A 20,003-nucleotide genomic window follows, 5' to 3' on the forward strand; every position below is an offset into this window, starting at 1 on the left:
CCAGAACTTTCTAAAATTATTTCAGTGGAACCGCAACCCTGCCTTTAAATGTTGAGGCAAGCCAGAATTGACTGAACACGCGCTTCTATGAGACGTGTTGTTAAATCGACCAAATCCCGTTACTTTCCGAGAAAAGAGATTCTCTGCACGGGGCAAAGTTTACTCTTTCCCCAGTTGGCCTGAAGACCGAGACGAGCGAGGTGTTTAATTACACGATCTATGTGTGTGCACAGCATCTGACGAAACTGAGCTATTATGAGCCAATACGCCAAAACGCAAACACCACTCTCTCTCTCAGGGGCTGCAGTGCGCCATCCGCAACTTTCATGAAGACACAGGGAGAGAGAGAGAGAGAGAGAAAGCCCGAACAGTGAGACTTTGTACTGATATGCCCTCCCCTCGAACACAAAGCGGAGAAACGGCCTGTGTTGAGGGAGTATGGAGACATGAAAGTACGCGTCCTTCAGGTTGAAGGCGGATGCATTAAAATATGCTCCTCTGCGTAAACATTTTGAACAGCATTCTGTGAATGTGAATTCTGTGAATTCTCGATTCAGTACGCGCAGATCTAGGATCGGACGCAACCCGCCACTCTTCTTGGGTACAATGAAGGGCTGTAAAGCCCCGAATTTATCTCGGCTGGAGGGACCGGCTGGATCGCGTCCTTTCGCCAATAGGACAGCAATCTCCGCACGCAGTACGTGCGCATCGACAGCCTTCACCGTGGTGAAGCGAATGCCTGAATATTTGTAAGGTAGCCGGGCAAATTGAATGCGTAACCGAGACGGATCGTGCGTAAAAGCCAACGCGACGGGCTGGGAAGCTCTTCCCAGGCCCCCAGATACCGAGCGAGAGGAAATTAACGGCACGATGTGTGTACCCGTGGCGAGCGGAGACGGGGAACTCAACGACGCGTGCTCTTTGGCCGCATTGTGAGATGTTGTGTGTAATGAAACACTCACCCGAAACCGCTGATGGATGCTGAGCAAAGGCTCCTTTGTAGATGTCCCGCTCGATACATCCGCTGGCGAAAGAGGAAGAGGAGAACTTAGGGTTTTGAGCCCGTCCGAAACTCCTATATGCCTCCGGTGATCTGGAGAAAGAAGAGGAATTCGCTCTTTGAGGTTAGTGGGTGCCGATTGAAGTCTGCGGAACACAAAACGAAACCAAGGATTCCCCACCCGGCCCTCCTCCGGGGTGGGGGGGAGAATGATGCTTTCACCATCTCATGAAGAGCGATCCGCTCAATCTTCAGATCGCCCGACTCAGAGCCGCTAAGTTTCATTTTCCACCTCTGTAGCGGGCTGAGTGGGCGGGTGTTCTGCTTACGACAGGTTCCTCAGAGCTGCCGGGATGAAGGAACAAAAAAGCCGTAGCAGGACGCCCTCGGCGAAAAGCAGACCAATATACTGACGTAACGGAGGGGGCAGCTAGGCTCCGACGTGGCATGATGCCTCAGTCTGCTCTAAAGCGGCCGATCATTGTTGGACACTCTCAGCCGCGTCGCCGAAATGGCTGGTCTAAAATGGAACATTTAGGACGATTATTAACGACCTACTTAATGCCCGCAAGACGCAACCAGAGATGGCGTTCCTGGACCACCGGGGGTGGGCATAGCACGTCCGGCGGCCTGTGGGGTGAACCCAGTCGCACGTAGCGCCAGGTCAGAGCCACACAGGATTCTTTAGTTGCCGGACCGTGACCTCACCTGTGCAGATCCTTCAGTGCCTTAGCCTGGCGGACCTGCATCACGCCATGGTGCGCACGGCAGAGGCCGCCTCTCACAAGCCCGTGGGTCTGTGAGGGGAGGGAGGCTGGTCTCTTGGAGCAGCAACCTTAGCGGCCCCGCCGTCAGGAGAGGTGAGAGGTGATGGCTGAATGATCGGTTCCGGGAGGAAAACGAGTTTTCCACGACCGTGTCAACCAACATGCACCCCGGGAAGAAAGGCACAGAAGGTCGGGGCTGTTCTTGCAGTCCTGAAGTGCCAATCATCTAGGCGGGACGGTGCGGTGGGGGCGGAGCTCTCCGCTCCACGCAGACCGTCTCCGCGCTCCCGAGCGTCCATGGCCGCCACTCGGGGTCGAGCACGGAAGCCCCTCCCCAACCCGACGGCGGGAGTGGGTCCGAGTCGGCGACCGAATAGACGACCCCCTCTCCGATGCTGTGACAGACATAGAATCCTCGTGAGGACTGAAAGAGGACGAGAGCGCGTAGAACACGCGCCACCCGTCTCTTACGGCACCTCTGGCTGTGGATGGGGGTGCTGAGAGTCACTGGACGAACCAGCTAACCGATTCAGCACCGTTTATACGGAGATAAGATTTCCGGAGTTTTGCCACCGCACCTTTAACGGGGCTCCGCAACGGAAAAACGGGGGTAACGTTCCCGGATGTACGAAACCCGTCTCCGCCATCCAAGAGGTTCATGCTCTCTTAGGAGTATGAACCCTTCACGATCGCAGCCTCAGCATGCACTCTTGCGCACGAGAGAAAACGATCGTGGCCACCCGGGGACCCATACATTTGCCGCATCCAGAAACACGGACGGAAAGACATCTTTAAAAAGACGCTCCCGTCTCAGTGCAAGTGAAATGCTGTCTTTAAAAAGACGCAGAACACCGCAATACTCTTTTAGAGGAAATACTCTTTTAACGTGCTGATGTTGATGAAGCACACAGGGGAACGGCTACGCACACACTCAACTAAGAGTGAGAAAAAAGTCAAAAAATTAAAAAGAGAGGTGGAACACCCGCGAGCCTCCGCTGAAATGCCTTTGCCCAACCAAATCGAACACGCAGAGTTCTCCAAAGAGCAGAGAGTAGCTTCTCGTGAGCAGTCAGTCTGCCAGCTTTCGAAGCTAAAAAGCTGATTTGATAACTGCACCTGCCGCTCATTAAATAGCTGTGCGGCGGGGCGGCGCCGGCAGATGCAATTATCTGCATGCCAAGTTCATTGGCGTTTTAAAGGTTTCTCGAAGCAGATAGGTCACCCGCGAAGCGGTTCCCAATTCGTCGGTCACGACGTGACGTCGTAGTGACCGACTGAAAGGGAACGAGGTGTGTTTAGGCGCATTGTTGGCGCGTTGCTATTTTGAGGCAACTGAAATAGACTAAGCCATTGTTTGCAATATCTTTTTTGTTATTTAAAGAGCGCATTAGTAATATGTGCCTATAAACGGGAGGACAACGCGGGTTTGCTTATCATACACATGAATGCACAGCAGCACAAAAATGTTTTCAAATATGAAAGATTAAAGGATTGAATGTAAAAGATTATTATTGAGTCTTTTGGACATAAATGAGGACTAATTATGAGACGTTAGAAGGCACAAAGAGCTGCTTCACCTGCAGCCTGGTAAGTAAATAAATGCTTTGCTTTAAACAAATGCATCTATTTTTAAATGTTTTCACTGATTTATTGTATATGATGACTCTGTGGATATGGTGAGATGAGAAAGATTTTAAGTAATGCTTAAAAAAACTGACGCTGTCCAAGTGCTGAAACGTGCAGAGAGCCGCTTGTAAATTCTTTATCTCCTGTTTGTAACAAATAAAGTATTTTTAGAGTACAAAACTTTTCTTACATACTTGTAAATTATTTTTTGATGATATTGGATAGCCATACATTTAAAGCAATTAAAAGCCTGCTTTTTTACTTCCATGACTAAAAGAAAACGGGTTTTAAATGTTTTAATGAAAAAAATAACAATTTCAATACAAGTGGAAAAACAACACAATTATTTAACATTAATCTTAAACTGGGGATCTTCTTCATTCGCTTAGTTTTTCAGTTTACAATGAAGCTGAGACTCTCGTTGGTTTATTGCACGTTACACCCAAAATACTCCCATTACTCATTAAAAAAATAGGACCAACCCTTTTCGACCGTGCGCTTGGAACACAAACCATTTTTCCCATCGTTAAATTAGCAAAAGTGGATTCGGACACGCCTATTTAGACGTTGCGCTGTGCACTTTAGACAATGCACTTAGATCGTTAAAATACGGCCCTTCATTTTCCATCAGTCTTAGTACACAATTTAACTACTGAAGAGTCAAGTTGTTTAACTCTAACGGAGCTGGAAAATGAGAATATTTAATAAAAAAAAGTGAAATGTCCCTTTAAAGAATCATTACTTACTGTTCTTTCTGGTCACTAACTGTTGCATGTTTCTCTTTTGTCTCCTCATAGGTAGCTATAACAACACATGAAAATATTTTTAATGAGTACTACTTAATGGATAAAGAAGCCATAAGTGAGTTGTTGAACATTCCTTGACCGTCAAAATGAACCCCACACCATTGATAAGTACAATATACTAGCATATGAAGAGTCATTTTTAATCTTTAACATATGCTTTATGAAAGACAATATTTAGCATCTCCCAAGGTTTTTCTCCTCTTTCAGGTTCATGTCGCTTCTGTACAGCTTCTAAGAACTTCTCTGGTGACTTGAATGGAGGCCAGTAACATTGTGTCTTTTCTTCATTTAACCAGCTTGTTGGTACCACAGTCAGCTCTTCTGATTCTTGAAGAGTTATCGCTGCAAACATACTGTGAATAACAGAAAGAATATTTCTTGAAACTACCCATTTCTAATTTTGCATTAATGAGTATCATATTAGAAAATCATATGAAATAAAAAATAAGTTCAACTAATGTTTTAGTTAAATTTCTTAAAATGAAAGAGATAATGATTGCCATACACAATTTAAACATAACTTTGCCAAGGGATTTCAAAGTAATTATTTCTAAAATAACAATAAAATTACAATAACTATGTCTTTAATAACTGTAAAGTTACAGCAGACTTTTTGGAAATTAGGTTTTAGCATCCGAAACCACTTCAAGTCTATTATGACTCTATAATCCTTATTTATAACCAGCATATCTGTTTATAATTAGAAGGTTATCATTTTATATAGCTGCATTACAGTTTTTCTCAGTTGCTTAAAGTGTATGTTGCAGGTTAACCACCACTGTCGATTAATGGGTACATAAATCACTCAAGATATGTGTATAATTTTTAAAATGTCTCAAAAATGGGCTTAAAGACCACTTTTTTTACGTTTTTGGTATTAACGGTTTTTTTAACGCAATTCTGCGATGACGTCACGTTGGGGAGAAGTGGAGAAAGACTCAGCCAGAGCCATAGAGATAGATGAGACATTTATTGCTGTTTAATACTTACGTATATAATTTGGAAATCATATATACAGTCTTGTTCAAAATAATAGCAGTACAATGTGACTAACCAGAATAATCAAGGTTTTTAGTATCTTTTTTTATTGCTACGTGGCAAACAAGTTACCAGTAGGTTCAGTAGATTCTCAGAAAACAAACAAGACCCAGCATTCATGATATGCACGCTCTTAAGGCTGTGCAATTGGGCAATTAGTTGAAAGGGGTGTGTTGGAAAAAATGGCAGTGTCTACCTTTGACTGTACAAACTCAAAACTATTTTGTACAAACATTTTTTTTCTGGGATTTAGCAATGCTGTGAATCACTAAACTAAAATTTAGTTGTATCACCACAGTTTTTTAAAACTGCTTGACATCTGTGTGGCATGGAGTCAACCAACTTGTGGCACCTTTCAGCTGTTATTCCACTCTATGATTCTTTAACAACATTCCACAATTCATTCACATTTCTTGGTTTTGCTTCAGAAACAGCATTTTTGATATCACCCCACAAGTTCTCAATTGGATTAAGGTCTGGAGATTGGGCTGGCCACTCCATAACATTAATTTTGTTGGTTTGGAACCAAGACTTTGCCCGTTTACTAGTGTGTTTTGGGTCATTGTCTTGTTGAAACAACCATTTCAAGGGCATGTCCTCTTCAGCATAGGGCAACATGACCTCTTCAAGTATTTTAACATATGCAAACTGATCCATGATCCCTGGTATGCGATAAATAGGCCCAACACCATAGTAGGAGAAACATGCCCATATCATGATGCTTGCACCTCCATGCTTCACTGTATTCACTGTGTACTGTGGCTTGAATTCAGAGTTTGGGGGTCGTCTCACAAACTGCCTGTGGCCCTTGGACCCAAAAAGAACAATTTACTCTCATCAGTCCACAAAATGTTCCTCCATTTCTCTTTAGGCCAGTTGATGTGTTCTTTGGCAAATTGTAACCTCTTCTGCACATGCCTTTTTTTTAACAGAGGGACTTTGCGGGGGATTCTTGAAAATAGATTAGCTTCACACAGACGTCTTCTAACTGTCACAGTACTTACAGGTAACTCCAGACTGTCTTTGATCATCCTGGAGGTGATCATTGGCTGAGCCTTTGCCATTCTGGTTATTCTTCTATCCATTTGGATGGTTGTCTTCCGTTTTCTTCCACGTCTCTCTGGTTTTGCTCTCCATTTTAAGGCATTGGAGATCATTTTAGCTGAACAGCCTATCATTTTTTGCACCTCTTTATAGGTTTTCCCCTCTCCAATCAACTTTTTAATCAAAGTACGCTGTTCTTCTGAACAATGTCTTGAACGACCCATTTTCCTCAGCTTTCAAATGCATGTTCAACAAGTGTTGGCTTCATCCTTAAATAGGGGCCATCTGATTCACACCTGTTTCTTCACAAAATTGATGACCTCAGTGATTGAATGCCACACTGCTGTTTTTTTGAACACACCCCTTTCAACTAATTCAACTAATTGCCCAATTGCACAGCCTTGGGAGCGTGCATGTCATGAATGCTGGGCCTCATCCGTTCTCCGAGAATCCACCGAACCCACTGGCAACCTGTTTGCCACGTAGCAGTAAAAAAACACACCAAAAACCCTGACCATTCCGGTTAGTCACATTGTACCGCTATTATTTTGAACAAGACTGTACATCGTAGGAAATATATAATGTGTTATACTGCAAAGTTACCATGCTAATTATTATTTATGATATATGTGGGGATAAATAAAACTTCGCAAATCTGCTGATTTGATCCATTCATGTCCTGACCACCAGGCTAGAGATTTTTAAACATCCTTAATCCACACTTACTAGTCTATCAAATAATATCTCAAATATATTGTTTTGTGAAATAAAAGAATGCTTTGTTATATTGTTTATGCGTTTATAACAAATCACACGATCATTTTATGCAGCAGCAGTCAGCAGCTGCAGCATACTCGGATCCGACCGCATACATACTGTAATAAACAGGCGTTCGGCGGCTTTTTACATCACGACAGGCTAAGCCATTTGAGGAGGAACCGCTCATTGATCACCGTATTTTTATAAATCCGGGAACAGGTTGAGCACTTTTATATACTTTATTGAGCAGAGAGGCTGCCTGCACAGTTTGACCAGCGGGCTGCGGGAACCGGCGCACATCACGCCGCCAGACGGTGTTGCTAATATAACTCGATATGTATAACTATTATCAGATCGGCCCGGGAAAGTCCCGACTCTCTCGATTGCCATTCCGCTACTGGCTGTAAGAAAGTGAGTGCGTTTGGGTCGCTGGTCCCCGCGAACAGACGTGACGTGCTTCACTCACCTTCCAGGATTAGAGACATGCTGCCAAAATCGTTTGTGCTGAAGATCGCATAAAGTTACACCCATTTCAGGCAGGATCATGGACCCCCTCAAGCCAGCATGCACGAGTATGTTAATTGTTTGTTTACTTTCTACACGAAGATATGTTAACCTTATGCTATCTGGCTGTCTGCCTACACAGCAAAATCACCAGTGTTAAATTTTCAGGGATGGTGTTAAATACAGAGTGTTGATGCTGTTTTAACACTATCTGGTAATAAAATAACACTGCCATTGCTAGGCCAGTGTTATATCCACGACAGTGTCGGTGTAAAACAAGGGTGTTACCAGATTTCACACTGAGCGGTGTAAATCAAGCCACGCCTCCACTAAACATATCTGTCAGGGATTTTACCGCCATTTTCTTTCAAAGGAGGACTGAAGAGAGCAGGTAAATCTCATAATATTCACATGGTTTAGCTGAATTAAACTGTTATTTCTCTGTCTGACTCTACGCAGCCATTTGCCAAAAAACCTAAATAAGATATTTTTCCTATTTTATTTCCCCTTTGTTCGTTATTTGGTTCAGTTTAATCAGAGCTACCTTGTGTTACGTTGTTCCCTTGTTAGTTTGGTATAAAGTTAAACTTCTAGCTAAAAGTTTTAACCAAGAAGGATAATATTAACAGGAGATATGAATGAATGTAAGAATTGAACCCTGATAAAACGCGACATGCACTACAAATTGAAGGTATGAAATTAAGTTAACTTAAATGAAAGCTCGTTTATTCACCATATGATGCTCGTTATGAGGTAATCATATAGGCTAGATACCGTGAGTTAACGAGGTCGTTTACATGCACGTGAGTGCACGGATATCGGTTAATTATTCAGATTACTGAAAAACACGGAGAAAACCGCAACCGCATCGTCATGTGTTTTTTTTTTTTTTTTTAGATGTATGCAAACAGGGAAAATATCGCCAAACCAACAATTCATTTTACCTCAGAATATGCACAGATTGGATGCATTGTGTGTTGTAAGCTTTTCGTGGCGCTAGATGTCAGACAGATGCAAATAGCAAATACATACGAAAGTGTAAAACGTGTATGGCGAACATTTGTTTTTCTGTCATTATAGATGCTAGTTTGGTGAAAGTACACACTGAGTGCTTCACATCATTCAAAAGAGATGCTGTTTTTAGGGCAGTTTATTAAAGAAGACCTGACATGGATGACTTCCAATGAGAAACGACTGCTAATACTTACATAAATTCATTACAGAAGGTAAGTTTCATTTATACATATAAATCATTTTATTTGACATAACTGAACAGTTAACCAATCTTTTTAGTATATGTAGTTTTGTACATATTATGGTTATTAATCAGGCAAGAAAGTGACATGACCTGCTGCCAACTTTAATAAAAATATATTATCTTCTCATACATCGTTTTGCTATTGATATCATATTAAATAGCAATCAAATTGATTACTATTTTGAAAATGTATAATTGAAGATTCATATTGTCTTGAGTGCTGTTTTTAATATAAAAAGAATGTTGAGTTTTCAGAGTCTTTATTGTCATTTTTTTGTGATAGGACCCTACCAGACTATATGTGAATACGGCATACCCATGAATTCTGGAACTTTTATTTCTTAACCCAGTTTGGAGGATAAGAGCTTACCAACTATGTGAGTACACACAGTACTTTAGTACTGTACACTGTCTCTAACATGATTATACTGAGATGATTTTGATTCAAATAACGGCTAAAACTGCACCCTTTTTGGTATTTTCTTGACCCTTTTTGTCTTTGAAAATCTGCAGAAATATGCTGAGGTGATGTATTGCAAAATAGCCAACATACAACAATTAAAGGATAATTGCAGCCTATATCCTGATGAAGATATGGATGACCCTCTGTCTGGTCAACAGGAGTTTAAATATGGTAAGTGTAAGTGGGTTTGCTACTTTTACGGTTTTAAAGTTTAACTGTATACTCATGGTGTTTAAATTCTGTTTTGCTAGGACGGGACAGTTATGTGGCAGCTCTTCCCTGACTCATTCACCTCTTGCCTTCATTTGTGAAAGGAAGAAAGACTGGAGAGGGTCAATGAAGCTACTGATGATTGTGCTGTGTAAGTTTTTTGGTATTTTGTTCTAGTTATTTATTCAGCAGTTAGTTTGCTTGCATTGTTCACCCCATGTAAATGCATACAAGTTCATAAATACACATCAAATACATTCATCAAATACACTCTTTTAAAACACTTAGGTGATGAGCATCAATCCATGCTTTGAGGGGGATGAATCAGCACAGCCCTGCCTGCTCTGCGTTGGGAACAAAAGTTGCATCCAGAATTTTTGCATCATTCTGGACCAAAAAGCCATTCCCTCCATGATGAAGACCACTGATGCAGCCTTCCACTACATCATGAGTAAAACAACTACAGAACTAAATACCAGGTTGGAACGTGTTTAAGAAAAATGAAACGTCTTTTGAATTGAAATGTCTGTTTTGTTATGGAAAAATCTTTAGTATTGTTAAGGATAATCATTTCTGCCTGCCAGTAAGGTAATTGCATGTATTTTTATGTTCAAGTTTTGAGTAGGGTGGCTAATTTTTTTAACTCTTATTTGATTTATTAAAGACGTTTATAATAAGTGGTTTTTATGTCACTGCGCTGTGGTATAAGATAACTTTCATTATTCCATACTGTATTCTGTTTCTAATTGTAGCTGAGGTATTTAAAAAAGCAGTGTTAAATGCAAAGTGTTGTGTGTATCAATGTAAATATTAAATGTGATTTACTTTAATAAAAAGAGGTTTTGCAATATTTCTTGTCATTTTTCTTTTATAGAAACAACCCATTAGCAACAAAAGTGGCTATTACTCAGTATTTTAACACTTAACATTGTTGAATTCACATTACACTGGGGTTGACCTTAAATTAGGAGTGTTAATTTTTAACACTGTATTTCTGTGCCAACACCAGTGTAGTGTGGAAACAACAATGAATAGTGTTGAACAAAGTGTAAAATTTAACAATATTGAGTGTTAAATTAACATATAATGGGTGTTGTTAAATTAACACTACACTTTTGACTAAATTAACACAGTGTAGTGTGGACACATATACACACTTTGCCGGTGTTAAATTTGACACCGTGGGTGTTATTTTAACACCAGTGATTTTGCTGTGTATCTCTCTATACTAGCCTATCCATCTGTCTGTCTGTCTATCTATCTGTCTATCTATCTTATCTATCTATCTATCTATGTATCTATCTATCTATCTATCTATGTATGTATGTATGTATGTATGTATGTATGTATGTATTTATCTATTATCTGCGCTATCAGAACTGTAGTTTACTCGTCTTTCTATAGTCATTCTCAATGCTCTCAAGGCGGCTTTGGTCAATTCTCTCCCCAGCGTGACGTCATACAGTGCGTTGTGAGGGAAAGGAGAATCATTGCAAATTGCTGTACTTTTTCATACTTTTTCGGGTTTTGTGATACCCAACAACATAAAATACAATGGATAACAGTTTAAATGTTTATTATCAACAAGCAACTTGCACAAATTCGTTGAAAAATTTTACCTGCAAAACGCCCTTTAAACACATTTCTTGAAACTATGCCTCATCAAAACAGTAAACACAATTCCATAACGTCTCACACAATTCTCCAAACATCATATTTTCAGGTCAAAATAAAGCTCTACACTCAAAACCATTCACTCTTTCTGAAAAAAAAGACTCACTCAGACTTCACACACACAAGCTTTCAAAAACACACACACTACACACATAGGATTACACACTGGTGCAATAAATTCAAAACAATATATCCAAAACTGGTAAGTTGCTTGTGGTTCTCCCCCTCAAAAACCTTTTCACATGACCAAAAAAACACAACCAATGTATGCATTAGCACATTTTTATCCATTCATGTGCTACACAGCACAACTCTAAATAAAAAGAAAATATTATTCCGCCTCATTATTATTCCGTCTTTGTTCTGGGTCAGGCCAGAGAATCTCATCCACATCACAGACTATATTGGTCCTAGCCAAACAGCTAGGATAAAATCCTTGTGCATCCTTTATACACTCCTGGCATTCATCTACTGATATGTCTATCTGTATGAAAGGCAATTTGATTCATTTCTTTATTCCAGTAGCATAGTCCAACAGTGTATACACACTACAGTTACTGTACAGAGCAGTCTTACTGTAAGTACATCTATCTGTTTTCCTCCCTGAAGGCTCTGAAGATGGAGGCAGAAATGAAGCGACTCAAATTAGGCTTTACTCGTTGCTCAGCCTCCCTCATAGTCATCCTCCTCCTTCACCATGTTCTCTTCCTCCTCTTCACCATGTCCTCTTCCTCCTCCTTCACCATGTCTTCCTCCTTTACCACATCCTCCTTCTTTCTTTCCTCCTCTGCCTCCTCCTCTTCCTCTATGTCCTCTTCCTTCTTCTTCTCCTCAACCTATTCCTTCATATCTCTGTAAATCCATTGTTTCAAAGCTCAGTGAACTGATTCGGGCCCTTTTATCTATCTATTGAACAATCTGATTGATGTTTGTTAAATTTTTACTCTTAGTGTTTCCACCCTTAGTGTTTGCTAATTGAGCCTAAGCTGTGCTGACCAGTGTTGTTTTCAATGTTGACGATAATGTAATGATTTCGTTGATGTACCTTTTTTTATGACGCTAACGACTAGCTAAAAATGGTGATGAAAACATGACGAGACGCTTTCGAGTTTTCGTTGACGATACGGAACAAAATTGATTATAAGTCTGACGTTCACAATGCATGTCATTTCTGCCTATTTTGCGTGAAATCTGTCTGTTTTTACCTAAAAAGTATCCTTGTTATGGGTACGCCCATCACCCGGCTGCCACCATTCCGCGCACGCGCACCAGATTTCTCACAACAACAACACACCTGCAGCTGTGGCGAGTTGAAAGGACCGTGGCGGTGACGCCAATAAATGGAAACGACGAGATGATTTATGGACGTACTTTCAGTATAATCCATCAGAAAGAAAGCGGAATGCATATTGGGAGACGACGGTAAATGTGGCCACAAACTAGGTGGGAAGAATACCACCAACTTCAAGCGACACCTGAAGGCTCATCACGCTAATCTTTTTTTAAAGGTAATTAACAAGTCACGCTGTTAACATATCATATACATTCGATTTTACTCAACAATCGGCTTGTGACACATTTCATGATAAGCTTAAGGTTTTACATGTATCTACTTGTCAAACCTAAGCCCATTTCCAATACTTTTTGTGGTGTATTTAAAGAAACAGTATGTAAGAAATTTATCTCAATGAATCATAAAATGGCCCTGATATGTCACTAGACATTAAGAAATCATTTTCATTTAAAATACTTATATCACTGACAACAGTGGTCTGGCCAGGATATTGTCATTTAAAAAGTACAGTCAGGGCTTCTAATTGGAAAACACTCCACTTGCATTCCTTATAACACTATGTCTCGTGCATTAAAACCCTCATATACTTACAAAAATCTAGAAAGAAACATATTAAAAATACATTATCTTGCCAAACCGAATGTGTTTTTGTGTTTGTTTTGGTGGTTTGAAACAGAGAGCCGTGCAAACTTTAGGAAAACTTTGGCTAATAAACACCTAAAGTTGGCTTTATACTTCTGTACAAAAGGGCCGGATTATCCATAGGCTGGATTGGGCGAGTGGCCTGGGGCACCAGCCAATGGGGGGCACGAAGGGGTCCAGACTGTGACCAAGTTTTTGAGACAGCGCGAGCAGTTCTACAATTCCTTGCGCATGTCCTACCTACAAATTTGGAATTTCTTATAGTTGTTTTTTCATGTTAAGTAGATCACGAGCCCACCAAGCGTGCAGTGGTGGATTTAGGCATGGGCAGCATGGGCAACACAGAAATATAAATCCAGTTTAACTGCCACAGGTCCAGAACAAGGAAGTGATGTGGGAATTGTCTGAATGTTTGCAAATAGTTTACTGTTGCTTAAGCTGTATCAAACTTCTTTCTACCTCAGAACAAACAAGACATTGATGATAGTGGTGTCTTTTAGGTGCATGCTTACCCATATTTCTGTGCTTGTACAAGTTCCTCTTGTTTGTTTATAGCCTCTTCATAAGTCTCTGCAGAAAGATATCTGTTGTTATGCATTAAGAATTATGAAGCATGAATGAGTTTTATGTATAATGCTAAAACAGACAGTGTTACCATATTCTTCATGAAAGTGAATATTTAACAGTTCCCATGCTGCTGAAGGCTCAATTCTGTTTCTAACAGCTTGCATGAGCTTCTCAGTTGATCTGAATGGGGGCCATTGACATTGTGTCTTGTCTGTGTTCAACCATTCTGATGATGCCACCATGACTTCATCTGTATCTTGCAAGGTTACAACAGCAAAATTCACTCTACAAACAAAAAAAAGAACATTTAGCTCTGATTACAAACTCTTGATTTTTTTCAGCTTTCAGTTTTCAAAAAAAAAATTTATTTAATTTATTTAAGTGTTTTGTCAAAAAAATACTTCAAAAGGCTTTTATTACAAGAATTAATTGAACACTCAGCGCTTGTGTGCTTTGATAGCTCAACCATCTTATATTGTTTTAACCATCCATAATAACAGGTTATAGCATTCACAGCTCATGATCTGGTGAATGCTAAACTTATATTTTGCTATTCAGATTTTATAAAGAAACTTAATCTGTTGTTTGCAAATAAAATCTCTGTTTATCTAGAAATTACTTTATTTTCCGTGTAGATTGGAAGCTCTGTTATGCTGAAACCTCAACATAAGACTACCATTACCATTTTTTAAACCTTGAAGATCTCAAAAACAATGCAACATGCTTCATTTATGAGGAAATTGTATAACTTTCCCATTTCTTATGGCCCCTTTTAAAAGGGGGGGGGGGGGGGGCGACATATTAAACAATTGTATTTCCTAATCTAAACCCTTAAAACCTCTCGACGCGCACTAGCTCGGGGGCGGAAATACATCAGTTTTTTTATTGACTGTATGCATGTAAACAAAAGACTTTTATTTTGGGGCTGACTGGCACTTAGAAAAGGCATTTGTCTTACAAAAACTCTTGCACGAATCTCATTTTTGGGTCTATTGACCTTAAACGTGAAAGATAAACCAATTTTCATCTGAGCAAGACTAAAGAGTGCACTATATGCCAATATTCATTATATGACTGTAATTGTAATGCATTTGATAAATAGCTAAAATAACACAAAATGTGCCTCTATCCAAATATTTATAGAGCTAACTTTATTATATTATTAAAGACCCCAGCACACTAAACTACTGACTTTTTTTAATGGAATGTCTATGTAAAGAGTCATTTATTAAATACTGGTGTGATTCTCACGGCATTTCAATTGAACTCCTGTCGTCTTCACTATCACTGTCTTCTTTAATGTCAGACATTATGAAGGCTTAATGAAGGTCTGAAGCAAGCCACCAAAAGACTGCTGCCAGATTTTAAACAGGGAGAAAAGAGAGAGGTACATTTTAGCATATTTGGAAATAATAACAAAAATATTAAAATAGTCATGATAAATAGATTATTTCAATCTACATACTCAAAAGGCACTTCTGCAGTTGGTTAATCTTCTTATTTATTATCTCAGAGTTCTGTAAGGAATATAAAGAAAAAAAGAGAGAATATTTTACTGTCCATCAAAACTAAATACTGTAAATTTAATTATATGGGACTTTTGTATAGGCAGCAGACTTTTTACAGTTAAGAAAAAGTCATTAGCTGACCTTCCCAGGCAATGAGCATTTAAAGGTATAGTTCACATAAAAAGGAAAACTCCCCATGATTTACAAAAGCCATCCTCGATATATGTTATCTTTTTCAGACAATCACAGTCTGAGTTATTTTAAAAGATGTCCTGGCTGTTCCAAGTTTTAATATTGTAGTAAATGGCGCTTTTCAATTTGAAGCCCAAAAAGTCCATACATCCTTCAAATAAGTAGTCTACAAATCCAGGGGGATAATAAAGGCCTTCTGAGGGCAATCAATCAATGCAATTTTGTAAGAAAAATATCAATATTTAAAACTTTACAAAGCGATGCATGTTCACAAGAGATACGTTTCCAGTGATTTTCTTCTTTTATTGGCGGGTAGCACCAACGTTAAAGGACAAGTTCGGTATTTTACATTTAAAGCCCTGTTTTCAGATTGTTTATGATGAAATAGAACGGTTTTGACTGAAATTTCGACATATGTGGCTGCCCCGAGAATTTTTGGGTGTTTCTTGTATCACCTCCCACCTCTACAATGGCTTTATAGGTGCACTGGAACAATCCTTCCTAAAATGCATTAAACTTTCATTTACAAAGACGTGAAACTCACCGAGTGGTCAGGGGTGTTCACTGATATGCTCACACAAAAATCGCTGCAAATTACTCATTCCAACAGGTTTTATTGTAGTTTTATCCAATTCTATTGACTTGTAGTAGATGTGCTGTGAGGTACGGTATTATTCCGCACCGGGAACCTCGTTTGTATTCTTGCAATTGGCCATGGCGGATTATCGCCACCTACTGAGCTGGAGTGTCTATTACTAAAACTTTCAACTGAAGAATATAAGGGTGTGAGGAGTTTGGTATAATTGGTCCAGAAGTTTACAACGAATGCTAAAACACCTGTTGGAAAGCATCCTTTGCAGCGATTCCTGTGTGAGCACACCAGTGAACACCCCCGACCACTCGGTGAGTTTCACGTCTTTGTAAATGAAAGTTTAATGCATTTAAGAAGGATTGTTCCAGTGCACCTATAAAGCCATTATAGAGGTGGGAGGTGATACAAGAACAACCGGATCTCACGAATTTCCGTGGCATAGTCACGGAATTTTGTGCTCATTTTTCCGTGGCATTCTCACGGATCTCCGCATTTTTCCGTGGCCCTGCTACGGACTGTCTTTTTCCGTGGCATTCTCACGGATTGGTTACTCAACTGTTTTGTCCTATTTTCTTACCATTTTCGCTTCGGTTTAGGGTTAGATTTACATGAAATGACATCCCTACCCAAACCCAACTCTAACTCCAACGCCAGGCGACAATTGTTTAAAGTTTAGAAAATATAAAAGAATAAATCCGAAAAAATAGTATAAACCAATAGTTAAAGTGACATACTAATGCAAACACCAAATCTAACCCTAAACCAGTGCTTCTCAAATAGTGGGGCGGGACCCCCAGGGGGGGCTTGAAGCGACACCAGGGGGGGCGCATGAGACCCAGGGGAAAATACTTTTTCAGGAAGTGATTTTTTTGCACCGTCACTTAAAGATATTACACCCCAAACACGCTGATAAGCCGATTGAGTTTTTTATTATTATTTATTGATTATGTTTAATTTAATTTTTCAGTATCAAATGGTCAAAAAATATACTGTAAATAATTTTTTTATTTCAGGCAAATTGATGCATTTTAAGTCTTTTCTGTTACAGACTAAAAAACAATGTTAATAAAGTTATTCTTTGTTGTAAGTTGATTGATATTTATTTTTTTGTGTTTTCTTTAATGTTAATAAGGATACAATGCTTTGCAGATTTTATAGACAAATTATACTATTTACAGTCGCGGCGGACAGTTGGGGGGGCGCGAAATGTTTACTTTTTCCTAGGGGGGGCGTGACAGAAAATAATTGAGAAGCACTGCCCTAAACCGAAGCGAAAATGGTTTGAAAATAGGAAAAAGCAGTTGAGTAACCAATCCGTGAGAATGCCACGGAAAAAGACAGTCCGTAGCAGGGCCACGGAAAAATGCGGAGATCCGTGAGAATGCCACGGAAAAATGAGCACAAAATTCCGTGACTATCCCACGGACTTTTGTGAGATCATGTTGTTCAAGAAACACCCGAATATTCTCGGGGCAGCCGCATATGTCGAAATTTCAGTCAAAACCGTTCTATTTCATCATAAACAATCTGAAAACAGGGCTTTTAGTGTAAAATACCGAAATTGTCCTTTAAGGTGCTGGTGGTGTTGTTCTGTCTGGCCAGTACTGATTTGCACCGTTTACAGGACATTTACAATTTTAGGACAGATGAAGAAAAGTAGCAGATCCGCCATTCCAAACAAAGTTTAGAACTAACAACAACAAAGCAAAGAACAGGAAAAAAACATTATGGTAAAGGAAATGCTGCCTAAGTCAAAAGTATCAGAATAAAATTAAATCAAAAGAAAAGAGAACAAACCTGGGTGCAAACGCTGTCTATTGCCATTGTGCCTGTTGTTTATAGTGGAGTGTTCATTCTCAATATTTTTCTTGCACATATACACTCTCAGAAATAAAGGTACAAAACTGTACATTTTCTGTCACTGGGGATGTACCCTTTCAAAAAGTACAGCTTTGCACCTAAGGATTTCATTTTAGTACCTCAGAGGTACATACTGGAACCAAAGAGAGCTTATACCTCAAAAATACATATTAGTATTTCAAAGGTACTAAATGTTTACATATCTGTACCTAAGTTTGGCCCATGATACCCTGTGCTATGCCCTTAAAGTCGAATGGCATTTTCTTATCGGTGATTTTAGTGAATATTTTAGATTCAGAATCTGAAGTTTATAGAAATTTCAGTTCCTTTAAAAGAAGCAAATATTTGTATTGATGACTGTTGATTATTTTATGTGTGTTATTTGTGTTTTGATAGATTTTCAGTCTCAATATTCTACATTAAAAGTAATGTCTCTTATTCTGGCTACTTGCATTCATTTTGGGCTACCAAAAATGAGTGCTTGCCCGAAGGGCTATTGCCAAGGATTTCGAAATTTTGCGTGCCCTGGACTATAAGTCGCTTTGGATAAAAGCGTCTGCCGATAGCATTAATGTAAATGTAGCTCAGTGGTAGATCATTGCGTTAGCAGTGCAAAAGATCACAGGTTTGAACTCAGGGAACACACATACGAATAAAAATGTATACCTTGTAATGCATTGTATTTTACTTTGGATTAAAGTAAGTAAATCTGCCAAATTCATAAATGTAAAATGATTAAAGTTTCAATAAAAAGATTAAGATATTATACCACAAGAAAACCTGATTTTCTAGAAGGCCTCGGGTTGTGCATACATACACATAATATAAAATATATGTTAACATTTTACAATAAGGTTGTATAAGTAAACATTAATAAAGACATTAACTAACATGAATAAACAGTGAAAAATATAGTTTTTCAGCATTAATCAATGCCCTTGTTAATGTCCATATACAGTTATTCATGATAGTTCATCATGGTGCATGTTACAAGAAACAACTCTTGATTTTATAAATGTATAAATGCAAAAATGAACATTAACTAAGATGAATTAATGCTGTAGTATTATTGTTCGTGTTAGCTAATGCGTCAACTAATTGTTAACAAATACAACCTTATTGTAAAGTGTTACAAAATACACAAACCTTCAATGCAACAATATTCATATTAACTATTCAAAAAGCACTAAAATTAAATTTGAATTGAACTGCTAGAGCCTTTTATGTAGCTAGCTACTTTTTCATAGTTGCTTGTAGTGTAGCTAACAACTTTTTAGATGGGCTGTAACTACTTTTAATGATAAGTATCTTATCTAACTACAGTTTAAGAAGCTTCTCCAACCATGCTTTTCAGATAGGATATCAAATGGGTAAAACAAACATTTTAACAAACAAAAAACCCACATCTTAACGCTAACTCAAAACATGCATACACGAGGTGACCCCTTACGTGAGATTTGAGCAACCACTCACGCCCATATTGATAAATGTTTAATAATACATAAATAGTACATTTTAGTAAAACATGTACACTTACTTTTAATTTAACTGCAAGCACAATAATAATTTGATTTTACCTTGTCTGTGTAGTATTGTCTGTGGGGAAAGTACGCAGATTAAATTGTCAAGCTAACAAGTGAAAGTAGAAAGCACCAGGCAGCTTTGTCTGTAGGAGCGTGACGTGGAGAACACGTAAAAGCTGGGGCACGTTCAAGCTCAAATAGGTGTGCAATGTTTTGCTATGGTTCCCAGGTTCAACGGCATGTTTTTTTTTTTTGGAAACAGTATGCACCATTGTGCAACAACACAACTTTTTCTAAACAGAAAGGACCACCAACAATCAAGAATGCATGATTATGTCATGGCTTTGCAATCAAAAACATTTTTAATGGAGGTCAATGGGGCAAAAACATTAAATGAGGGAGAAAAAAATCAGATGCTGCAAAAAACAAAAACAAAAAATGCAACAAAGCCAATGTTTTTACCAAACTTTGACATGCCCAAGACTTTGAAAGAGGTAAAAAAATCCAGTCCACAATCACTTTTTATATTGAAAATCAGTCATTTTGTGTTTTTCACTTATCACTTAACTTGGCAATTAAAATTTTTGTAAACATTTTAATAGTATTGATGTATGGATAAATAAATAAATTGGAAAAATATTCATCTGATACATTTTTACAGTTGTTTAATTTAGTG

At 38.9% G+C, this 20,003-nt stretch overlaps 1 protein-coding gene and 1 long non-coding RNA gene across 4 annotated transcripts; one reads left to right on the forward strand and one right to left on the reverse strand.

Annotated features, from left to right (window-relative positions):
• Positions 1 to 1,993: 1,993 nt before the first annotated feature.
• LOC129456042 (uncharacterized) lies at positions 1,994 to 19,473 on the reverse strand. Its single transcript, XM_073858148.1, has 7 exons — positions 19,382 to 19,473; positions 15,118 to 15,169; positions 14,904 to 15,006; positions 13,741 to 13,937; positions 13,598 to 13,655; positions 4,351 to 4,552; positions 1,994 to 2,287 (listed from the first exon to the last, which is right to left on the reverse strand). Exons 3-7 carry the CDS (start codon positions 14,960 to 14,962, stop codon positions 1,994 to 1,996), a joined length of 810 nt encoding a protein of 269 aa, XP_073714249.1. The 5' UTR covers positions 14,963 to 15,006; positions 15,118 to 15,169; positions 19,382 to 19,473.
• Positions 7,884 to 10,325, forward strand: LOC129426444 (uncharacterized). Of its 3 annotated transcripts, none has more exons than XR_008638443.2 (5): positions 7,884 to 7,935; positions 8,625 to 8,770; positions 9,086 to 9,179; positions 9,316 to 9,436; positions 9,517 to 10,325. It is a non-coding gene; the product is annotated as an uncharacterized lncRNA (long non-coding RNA). The 3 variants fall into 3 exon arrangements; XR_012359792.1 differs by lacking the exon at positions 7,884 to 7,935 and having other exon boundaries at positions 7,974 to 8,770; positions 9,517 to 9,626; positions 9,764 to 10,325; XR_012359791.1 differs by lacking the exon at positions 7,884 to 7,935 and having other exon boundaries at positions 7,975 to 8,770.
• Positions 19,474 to 20,003: the final 530 nt, after the last annotated feature.

This window comes from Misgurnus anguillicaudatus, chromosome 20, assembly GCF_027580225.2.
Source record: "Misgurnus anguillicaudatus chromosome 20, ASM2758022v2, whole genome shotgun sequence".
NCBI classification, from domain to species: domain Eukaryota; kingdom Metazoa; phylum Chordata; class Actinopteri; order Cypriniformes; family Cobitidae; genus Misgurnus; species Misgurnus anguillicaudatus.

Excerpts from the sequence above, each read along its gene's own strand:
- LOC129456042 (XM_073858148.1), bottom strand. The coding sequence starts at position 14,962 with ATGTCTGACATTAAAGAAGACAGTGATAGTGAAGACGACAGGAGTTCA. Across the intron at positions 13,938-14,903 it reads AGGAGTTCAATTGAAATGCC|AGTGAATTTTGCTGTTGTAA; the intron begins GTGAGAATCACA and ends TTTTGTTTGTAG. Across the intron at positions 2,288-4,350 it reads TTGTCTTTCATAAAGCATAT|CTGGTTCGTCCAGTGACTCT; the intron begins GTTAAAGATTAA and ends TGAATCGGTTAG.